This window comes from Gossypium hirsutum, chromosome D07 (assembly GCF_007990345.1).
Source record: "Gossypium hirsutum isolate 1008001.06 chromosome D07, Gossypium_hirsutum_v2.1, whole genome shotgun sequence".
NCBI classification, from domain to species: Eukaryota; Viridiplantae; Streptophyta; class Magnoliopsida; order Malvales; family Malvaceae; genus Gossypium; species Gossypium hirsutum.
In genome coordinates, this window is record NC_053443.1 from 52,561,564 (window position 1) to 52,572,812 (window position 11,249).

General features: G+C 30.6%; 1 protein-coding gene and 1 long non-coding RNA gene across 3 annotated transcripts; both read right to left on the bottom strand.

Moving 5' to 3' along the window:
- Positions 1 to 629: 629 nt before the first annotated feature.
- On the bottom strand, positions 630 to 1,915 carry LOC121219534 (uncharacterized). Its single transcript, XR_005916349.1, has 2 exons — positions 1,456 to 1,915; positions 630 to 1,136 (listed from the first exon to the last, which is right to left on the bottom strand). It is a non-coding gene; the product is annotated as an uncharacterized lncRNA (long non-coding RNA).
- A 255-nt stretch (positions 1,916 to 2,170) lies between these two features.
- LOC121219535 (uncharacterized) lies at positions 2,171 to 4,223 on the bottom strand. Of its 2 annotated transcripts, none has more exons than XR_005916350.1 (2): positions 3,613 to 4,223; positions 2,171 to 3,477 (listed from the first exon to the last, which is right to left on the bottom strand). XR_005916350.1 is itself a non-coding variant. In XM_041097827.1 (2 exons), exons 1-2 carry the CDS (start codon positions 3,815 to 3,817, stop codon positions 3,213 to 3,215), a joined length of 426 nt encoding a protein of 141 aa, XP_040953761.1. In that variant the 5' UTR covers positions 3,818 to 4,202; the 3' UTR covers positions 2,196 to 3,212. The 2 variants fall into 2 exon arrangements, 1 of the variants encoding a protein (XP_040953761.1); XM_041097827.1 differs by having other exon boundaries at positions 2,196 to 3,477; positions 3,657 to 4,202.
- Between the last annotated feature and the right edge of the window lie 7,026 nt (positions 4,224 to 11,249).

Sequence of the window (11,249 nt, forward strand, 5' to 3'; positions counted from 1 at the left end):
GTTGTGGGCAACGAATCCTATCTCTTTGGCATTACAGTGGAGCAGATTGACATACGGATCTTATCTCTCTGAGGTTGCAAGAGCAGATCACCTCAAGTCTTATCTCCCTGAAGTTGCAGTGGAGCAGACTGAAGATTTAATCCTATCTCCCTGAGGTTGCAGTGGAGCGGATTGACACACGAATCTTATCTCTCTGAGGTTGCAGAGAGCAGATCACCTCAAGTCTTATCTCCCTGAAGTTGCAGTGGAGTAGACTGAAGATTTAATCCTATCTCCCTGAGGTTGAAGTGGAACGGATTGACATACAGATCTTATCTCTCTGAGGTTGTAGAGAGCAGATCACATCAAGTCTTATCTCCCTGAAGTTGCAGTGGAGCAGACTGAAGATTTAATCCTATCTCCCTGAGGTTGCAGTGGAGCGGATTGACATACAGATCTTGTCTCTATGAGGTTGCAGAGAGCAGATCACATTAAGTCTTATCTCCCTGAAGTTGCAGTGGAGCAGACAGAAGAAATTAATCCTATCTCCCTGAAGTTACAGTGAAGCGGATTAACATCCAGATCTTATCTTTCTGAGGTTGCAGAGAGCAGATCGCATCAAGTCCTATCCCCCTGAAGTTGCAGTGGAGTAGACTAGAGATAGCAAAATTTTATTCTTTTGAGAAACTACAAGATACAAGTCCTATCTCCCTGACGTTGCAGTGGAGTGGATTGAAGCACTAGTTCTTATACCTCTGAAGACGCAGTAGTTTGGGATGAGACTACTTGAAGAGCGCTAAGGCCCAGTATGCCCGGGCAAAATTGGCCATCTTAAAGTCTTTGCTCTGTTGCCGTTACACGACAACGAGTAAAGAGGGGCAGCTGTAATACCCAATTATTGCCCGGGGCCCAAAACCATTTACACAACCCAAATCAAATACTAAAACTAAATACATTTAACCCAAATAACCCAAACTACAATCCCATTAACTTAAACCCAAGCCCAACTACAGTATAGCCCAAGAGAAAAACCCTAAGACCCTAGCAGCATTTTTTGTTTTCCTTTTCTCAATGCCGTAGCAACTGCCCATTGCCCCCACGTCCTTGCTCACACGCATGGTAGCCCCGCACGAACGCTACGCACGTCCTCCACGCACCTGCAACGAACCATGAATGTCAATAATAGCAGAATATACGGCAAAATGGTAGAGGGGGTTTTTAGAGAGTTGTTTTTTTTCAGCTATATAAAGCCAAGTAAAATATGTAAAGGAGGTTTTTTAGCAAAAATATTGACGAAAAAGTTAAAGAAAATACGAAAATAAAGAGAATCAGAAAAAAAAGTTTTGAAGGTGATTTGTTCTTTCCAAGTTTTTCTTTACTGTTTCTATTTTTCCTTGTTTGTCTCATCTTCCTTTTGTATTTTACCTCATTTTAAAAAACAAACCGAAAAGTAAAAGAAATGGAAGAGTTTCTTACCAGCAGAGGCGCGCCGTTGACATCGTTTGCTTCATTTTGTCCAAATCGAAGTTAGAGGGGAGGGGGTTTTGGCGTGAAGAACTGGGGAGAAGATGAAATAATTCTTGCAGCTGTTGCTGCTGCAGAATAGGGCTTTAATTTAAGATTGAAAAGGGTTTTAAGCACTAATGGGTTATTTACGTTTTTAATCCTTCTATTTTATCCCATCATTTCAAAATCTTTGTTGTTTGTTTTCAAATTTTTTCCATGAAATGTTGAATGTGTTTTATTTTAATCCATTGCTGCGCAAGGTTTCGGGAGGTTTGGATTAATTTCACTTTTGGTCATTCACTGTTAACTGAGTGTTTTATTTGATCCATTGGTATTTTATTTATTTCAGATTTGCCCCTGAAACTTCAGTTATTTTTAATTCAATCCTTAACCCTTCATTTTAGGTTTTTTAGTTTATTTTATTAATATTGTTATTATTATTATTATTATTATTATTATTATTATTATTATTATTATATTATATTATAATTATCATCATACTTATATGTATATGCGCATATGCATGCTAATACATACATGTGCATATCTTAAACGTTTTTAAATATATACATATATTATATATATTATTATTATTATTTTATTTTGTATATATATGTATATATGTTTATATTTTATAATATTTATACATTTTCCATATTTTATAATCTATATATATATGTATATATGTTTATATATCCTTTGTTATATATGTATATTCTCACATTATTCAAATTATTATAAGTATATCTTCCACATTTTTTTTCCTTGTATATATACATATATATTTATTTATATAATTTACAAATATATTATACTTATATTTTTTCGTAAATGCATCCATATTTTATAGATATTTTCTTATTGTTTTATTCTCATGACTTTTCTATTCATATATACACGTATTAATATTTTATAATACATATGCATCTTTTATATTTTATATCCATGCACATTTTCAAAATTTACTTACATATCATTTATATATATTTAGATTTTGTAAATACATACATATGCATAATTTAAATTAAGGTTTGTTTCATATTGTACATTAACTCTTTAAAATACTTTTTTAAAAATATATATATATTGATTTTATCAAAACATTAAAATTATTTTTTATGATTCAAAGGTTTTCAAAACAAAACGATATTCAAAGTTAGGGATTCTCGAGGAAAATTGGGCCCTAACGTATTGGGTTCCGATTTTCTTTGTTAATTCCAAATAACCGAGAATATTCGTTATTTAAAATATAAACAAAAATCATTTTCGGGAATTCGATATGTTATGTCCTAACGCATTGGGTATGATATATTATTTTTTTTCGAAATAAAAATTTTTCTTTTTAAAAAAATAATTAAAAAGCGATATTCAAAATTCGGGGATTTTGAGAAATTGTACCCTAACGTATTAGGTCTCAATTTCTTCACATGACTTGAATAATTGATTATCCTTTTTAGATTTCAAAATTTGAGTTTAACAAAATCTTTTTAATTTTCGACACCAAGACATTAAACAATCAATTTGGTACCCATTTTTGGGCGTTACGAGGGTGCTAATCCTTCCTCGTGCGTAACTGACTCCCGAACCCGTTTTCTCAAATTTCGCAGGCCAAATTTGTTTTTAAGGTGGGCCGATCACACCTCAATCAAGGATCGGTGGCGACTCCAATTTTTGGTTTTTTTCGATAACCAAATTTTTGTTTTAAAAATGGTTTCGACAATTTTATTTTAACGTTTCCAACATTCTACCTTAATGTAGCCCACCTTTTTATAATAGCCACTATATTTGTTACGATTTCTGAATTTGGACCTTTCTTTAGACCTATTTCGATATGTCTTTCCAGTTTGTTGTCTGCCTCTTGCAACTAGAATTGAGGCTTGCCCATTTGATTTTTTATTTGGGCCTAACTCGTTTTTGACTTTATCCTTACTCAGAAGATTCACCTTCACACCCTCGAACAAGAGATGATCTCTTCGATAAATCAGACTTTCCCTGAAAGTTTTATAAGAAAAGAGCAAAGATCATGACAACAACAAAGCGTGATCCTTGTCATTAATCTCTACTTCAAGTTCTTTAAGTCATTAAGAAGGGTAATAAAGTCATTAATATGAGTTCTAATGGACTCACCTTCGGTCATTCTGAACGTGTAGAGACGTTGTTTTAATACTAACCTGTTAGCCAGAGATTTCATCGTATATAAAACGTCTAATTTCTTCCATAACACAGGCACTATTTTCTCCTTTAGAACCTCCTGTAACACATTATTTGTAAGGCATAATAGAATAGAGGACAGAGCCTTTTCATCGAGCTCTTCCCATTCTAACTGATCCATATCTGCGGGCTTTTTCCCTGTAATGACCTTTTTCAGACCGTTCTGAACAGTATTGTCATCATCTGAACTTGCCACAAACTGAAATTTGCAATTCCGTCGAACTTCCCAATATCGAACCTTGACGTTGCCATCTTTGAACGAGTTGATTGCTGATACCAGTTTGTTAGGGGAATTACCCGTTTAAACAATGAGCAAAGTGAAAAAAAAGAATTGTAAAGATCGAATACGCAAATTTTACGTGAAAAAACTCCTCAAAAGAGGATAAAAAATCACAGGCAAAAAGAGATTTTACCATAATAAAGGAGAGTACAAAAGATGGAGAGAATTAAAGGAAAAACCCGAAGCCCCACAAGAAAAACCCATCGAAACAAATAAAAAAATTCTCTCAATCTAAATATTTTGTTATGTAAAACCTAGAGTAACTAAGGTCTATTTATAGGCTTGAATTTGTAGCATATATGACTACAACTACTCTAGGTTTATTAGAGTTTAAGTGAAAAACTAAAAATAGAGTTTAACTAGGAGAAGAAAAACCAAAATAAATTTTGGTTAAAATAAGGGGAATTCTCCCATACCAAAAATAATTAATAATTAATTAATAATAAATAAAATAATTTTTATTAATAAATAAATAAAAAGCTAATGGTAGAAGGAATAAAATTATGGCTGGAGTGAAGGAATAGTTTGGAATTAGTAACTTCATATTTCTTCTTTAGTATTGAATATAATTAATATAATTGTGAGGGAGAAAAAAGAGAAAAATATTTGTATTAGTGTTCATGTTTTTTTATAATTAATTTGTATTAAAAATATATAAATTTTATATATTCATAAAAGGATTCAAAAATATATAAGGAATTATTACATGTACAAGTTATATACTAATTTTTAATACACATAAAAAATAATATAAACACTGGTATAATTATTTGTTTTGTGTATATCTTAATATATTCAAGTTCTTTTAATGTATTTAAATTATTGTAAATTAATATATTTTTACTTACTGATAATTAGTTTTATGCATTAGAGTATCTGTGCCATTTTAATGTTATCTTTAGTTTTGTATTTTAACTATTTCATTATGTTATTCTTTTTCTGTGCCTTTATTAATTTTATATTTTTAATAGTTTGTCTGTTTAATTCAATTAAAGAAAGTCCTGTACTTTTTGTGTGGAGACTCAATTTATGAGATATTTTGTATATTTATTGCACTAATTCAATTTAAATAAAAATTTGTCTGATATGATGTGTTCATGTGAAATTCAATTAGATTAGGCTTAAACCAATAGATGATCTAATAGATTGTTGAATATGAATCATTCATTGAACAAAACTTCACAAATTATTATTATTTCTGAATTACTTTAACAAACAGTTGTGTGCAAAATTTCTCTTACGTTCTCTACATTCATTTCTATTTCATCATTTGTTCAATCATGAGACTAAATACGTACTTGAACAATCAAGTTAAAATTATAGCAAACTCATTTTATTTTATTTTTAAGAAATGAATCCAATCAAATGCTTGCAAAAGCCTGACAAACAACATCGTAGTCATTGAGCGTCCGAGCACCACACCTGGCACCCTCTCTTTCCATGTAAGATTCATATTGAAATAAATGAATTTTAATTATTAATTATTATTTTGTTGAGACCTTTTCCGATTAATTTACCTACAAAGGCCCATTTCCAAGTATATTTACGGAAATGGGTCAATTTTTGCATTACTTATCGGAAAGGGCTGATTTTGGCAAAACGCGTCCACGTAGGAGCGTTTTAGGGTGAAATTTCAGCAAAACGCGCCCCTAAGGGAGCGATTTTGCCATGTCAGCACAAAACACGCTGACGTGGACGCGCTTTGCTAATGTGGCAAAATTTCTCTCCTAGGGGCGCGTTTTCCTCCGTGTTTTTTCCCCAAAGGCTATTTTATTTTTTGACTGTTGGGGGGTCCAACAGTAAAAAAAATGTATAAAATCTCACTCCTATTATTTCGCACAATATTTCTTCAAATTTTGGCAAAAAACTCTCAAATTTCTCCCTAAATTTTTCAAAGCTCTCTTTAATTAATTTTTTCCTTTTAATTTTTTTCTAAATTAATATTATTTTTTATAATTTCAAAAATATTAGATCGTGTAAAAATAGAACTTCTGTAATGACAATATTTTACAAAGAAAATAGTAATAAAAATAAATAACACACATATTTTTTACGTGGAAAACCTTTCGGGAAAAAACCACGGGTAGAGGAGAAGAAAATTCACTATGTCGAATTTGAATTGATTACAAGAGGAGTAGACTATGTCTATTTATAGGCTTGTAAAACCATATTCTAATTTCAATTACGAGGTGACACGAGGAAGACTCCGTTCCTCTCAATTGTCTGTTGTCTAAAACAAAAAATCGCAACGTTCAGTTGGTAATCGAATGCCAAAACTACAATAACGTAAGCCACTTACCAAACGGGGAAAAACACAGCGATCAAACAGAATCCTGAACAAGGAGACACGTCTTGGTCAAAACAATAAAAGGAAGAAAAAGGGATTTGCTAATAGAAAAAGAAAGAAAAACGACAGAGAAGAATTCAGCAGGGAGAATGGAAGGGAAAACGTGCAGATTTTTTTTGGGAAACAAATAAAAAAAACTGACAGAATACACGATAACCACCCTTAATCCCTTATTTTTCTCCTAAAGACAGTCCACCACACTCCCACAATCTCTCAAACTCCCCAAAAACCATCCACCACATTCCCTCAACAACTGAATTCAAACTTCACTCAAACACTTCAGTATTTAAACTCTCACACGGCATAGATAACAAAACAAATAACTCTCTTGCATGCACAAGGATTCAAACTCAAGACCACCAGCATATTCACACTCCACCTTGCCACTAGACCAACAGGTCCATTCTATTATATTTTTACAACCAAACAAATACAAGCCTACTGAACAAAAGTGAGGATTTATTCAAAAAAATTCCAAAATTTCGCCAAAGGCATAGCCTGAACTTGGGACCTCATACACACACCTAGAACACTTAATCACTGAAGCAGACAGATATTTATGTCATATTTTTATAAAAACAAAAATATACATTTTTGGGACGTTACAAGTCAATTGTTCTTACTCTTGAAAGAGATATTAACATAATTTATGGATTTCTACGGATCAAGACACCAAGTGAATAAATCGTTTAATTCAAATTCATAATAATAGGTGAAGTCTAGGTGAATTCTTTCCTGGGTATTGTCTTTCTTATTGGTTAATATTTGATTATTTCCTTGATTTATTCTCTGTTGCGTTCTTAGTTAAATTAGTTTAGTAATTTTAGATTAAAACACATCACTCCAATTTGTCAGCTAAATAATAAGAAAATGGTAATTACGGATACTTTTAGTCCTCGTAGATACGATATATTTACTCACCATGGCTATACTATTGTTTGATAGGTGCGCTTGCCTTTGTCGTATTTATAGTTAGTTAAGTGACCATCAAGAAATCGTTTCTAGAATAAGGTTAGACAGTTATTAGTTAGAATTGAGGTGTTATAAGCTTGGGGTGCGTTTTAGGGTGGTTTTGTGCTGGAGAGTCACTTCAGTGGCTAATGTGTCGCTTCGGATTTAGATCGATCCGTTTTGGTCGGGTTTGGGGTCTCACATACACAATTGGCATCAATATATATGTAGAGATTAGAGTCACAACAACCGAAGAAAGGTAAATAATACAATAATTTATTCATATCGGAGAAAGGTACGTGAATGAGGGGTAATGAAAAAAAGTAGAAAGAAGACCCAACAAAAACCTAGAATACGATGAGGCAAAAAGTAAGTCCATTGATAGTTCTATTTTTGCATCAAACATGTGATTTTGAATGAACCATGAAAACTCTCCACACAACTCAATAATGAAACAAACAACAAACAAAAACCTTCCACATTCACACAAACATATACACTAAACAACTAGTGGTGTTTTTTTTTTAGTCATGTTGAAATAAGTATGAAACGTACAACAAAGAACCTAAGCTCTTTGTCTTCAATATGTGAACTTTCTTATTCATTAGTTCTTTTGTTTAGTTTAATCAAGAAACTTGGGGTTATGATTTTCTAAATATTGTGAATAAAATTGAAGAACAACTTATTATTCATAAGACAAATATGCTTGAGAGAAAATGTATTCAAAGCCCACGAGTTCTTTAGAAGTTTTAGTCTCAAATGATGGATTTAATTCCAGTGATGCTTTAGAGTTCAAGATGGTGATTGGAAAACTATAATATTTGACATTCACAAGGTCGTATATTTGTTACTTTTTCAATCAATTATCGCAATTCATACACAATCCATTTGGATTGCACTAGAGAATAGACAAATGATTATTGCGTTACTTACAACAAACAAAAAATCTTAGTCTTTGAATATTTGATTGTTGTGACTCTAATCTCTACATATATAATGATGGCGATTGTGCTGGTGATCTCGATGATTGTGTATCCACATTAAACTATATTTTATTTTATAGTTTCACTCCTATCAGTTGGACATAGAAAAAAGTTACTATTGCACAATCTTCAACTGAAGCTGAGTATCGTGCTCTTGTGGCTACTTTTGAAACTCTCCGGGTCAAACATCTACTCAAATAGCTTTAGATACCTTTTGAATCCACCTAAAAGATTCTGTGAAAATTTGAGCGACACTCTACCTTGTCATCATCATTTGTTGTATAGCAAGATTAACCATTTCGAAATTGATGTTCACTTTTTTAATTTCTATGTTGATCGTAAGGAACTTGATGTTCATCATATCTATGCCACGGCCTAGTTGCCAATATACTCACCATGGCTCCTAAAACAACCTTTCATTGTATCTATTGTCTAAGTCTTTTAATTACGGGATAAATCTTATTTAGAATTAATTTTTAAGCTTTATTTTGAATTAACCTTTTATCTTTTAGAATTTTGTTGTTTAGATTCTTTAAATTTCAATAGTTAAGATTTATTAGCTTTTATTGTATATAAATATTGAAGCTGGTCAATCAATAAAGTTATAACAACGTACTCGTCATATTCAAAACTTGTATAATTTAATCTTCCATTTCTCATTAAATAGCAACGGACTATGTTTACGTCCACGTTTCTGTACATAAAAGCCGACGATGACATTCCATTTTGTTTTGTCCTCTCTTCTTCTGTTTTGACTTTGGTGGATCGGTCACTTGGTGTTTTCTTTGGCCTTTTATAATTTAAATTCATAAAACTTGACTTAGAGTGCTAAATTATATTTAATTTGATCCATTTATTTCCCTTAGGTACTATTAACTAATGTTCATTTTAAAACTTTGTCACTGTCGCTTCCTCGCCTTACATTCTATCTTGATGCACAAATTATTATAAATAGTTACAAGAGAAGTCTCTTTATTTTTCACAAAGTATAATTATATTTACAAAGTTACAAGAGAAATCCTCATAGTTTTCGAATTTAATGTTCATGCATTTTCCATCTATGCTTCATGATTAATTTAATAATCTTTTTATTTTTAAATTTAAAAGCAACAAATTTACTCTTTTTTTTCAATTATCTATATTACTCAAAGTCTTAAATTTATTCAAAATCATTTTGAATGAATTACCTTTTAAGCTCACAATCAGTTATATGAATTACAACTTAATTTTCTTTTTACATTTTTCAAAATTTCATTACAAATTTTTTTAAAAAACCCTCCGAAAACACATTCGAAACTCTTACCAGGTAATAAAAAATTTTCTGGTAATAATAATAATAAAAGGTTTGTCAGAAGAAAAAATTCTAAAAAACCTAAAAAAAAATTTGTAAATGTTTTATATGTGATGAAGAAGGTCACATAGCAACATTTTGTCCTAACAAAGGAAAAAATTCTAAGAAAATAATTAAAAGTCTTGAAGAACGAGATTTAGAAATATGTTATGAAAAGGAAACAAATCCTGATGAAATATTATACGAATTAATATCAGAATCATAATCTGAAACTAATACTGATGAGTATATATTTATGTTTAATATAAGAAATAGTTCTAATAATAAATTAGAAGAAATTCCTAATTCTGAACAACAAGATATTAAACTAGGAAGTTTAATCGAAGAAGAAAAAGACTTTTCTGATGATATGATAGAGAAAATTAATAAAAATTATATTTCTAAAGAAAAAATATATAAAATATCTAAGTTCAAAATATGGAATCAGAGACACATAGAGAAAATTAGCGATAACACAGTCGCTAAGGATACTCATGGAGGATTGACAGAAATTCATCTATTTACTAAAGATAAAATTAGAAGGATTAAAAAGAAATTTCCTCAGGTTAGATATATACATTTAGGTATTATTTTGATAACCATTAGAGCTCTGTTTAGGAGATGTCATGATATTCCTATAATAGCAGTTCTATTAGATAAAAGGTTTGAAAATTCAATAAAAGCACTTATTGGAGGAATTCAATCTAATTTACACACAGGTGTAATAGGATTTAAAGTTAAACCAAATTACTTTATTTCCATTACAGACCCTATAATAGAAGAGAGTCTATGCCTTAGGATTCAGACAAAAAATTCTGAAATTAATGATTTAGCAGAAGATCTCGCAATAAGTTGGACTTCTATTAATGAATATACAAATACAACTGAGGTAGAAATAAAAGAGACAAAATTATTGAACTCTTTGAACCAAACAGGTTTACTACTGAAATACAACCTAAATTATTACATTTAAAAGACCTATCAATTCCAAAAGACTGGATGATAGAAAAAATAAGTAATGCTAGTACTTCTAAACCAGTAAGTACTATAGAATATATGTCGTCTGGTAATAGACTGTATTTTAGAAATAATTGTATAACAAATACAAATGAAATTTAATTTTACCCTATAGTTCTCAACCAAAAGAAGAAGATGATAATATTAGTACAAATAGTACACCAATAGGAATAAAGACGGTTCATATTCCTATATTTCCTATTCAACCCAGTAATAATTCTAGAAACACTAGAATGGATGAAATTCAAACTTCAACAACCGATAAAAAATTGAATGTTGGAATAAATATTAAAATTACATTTGAATTTAGTAAATATAAATAATATTCTCTAAATGCTTTGATATATACTGGAGCTACAATCAGTTGTTGCAGAAGAAATGCCATTCCTGTAGAAAAATGGGAATTAATGAGAAAACCTATATAAATAATAGGTATAGATGGTAATAAAACCATAATTAATTATAAAGCCAAAAATATACCAATCTACATAAACAATGTTAGATTTGTAATTCCTAAGATTTTATGTTTTCCTAAAATACAGGGAGATATATTATTAGGAAATAATTTTATATGTCAATATTTACCATTTACTATTGATAGAAATTTTATTAGGTTATCTACAAAAAAAGAGTCTGTGGAAATAC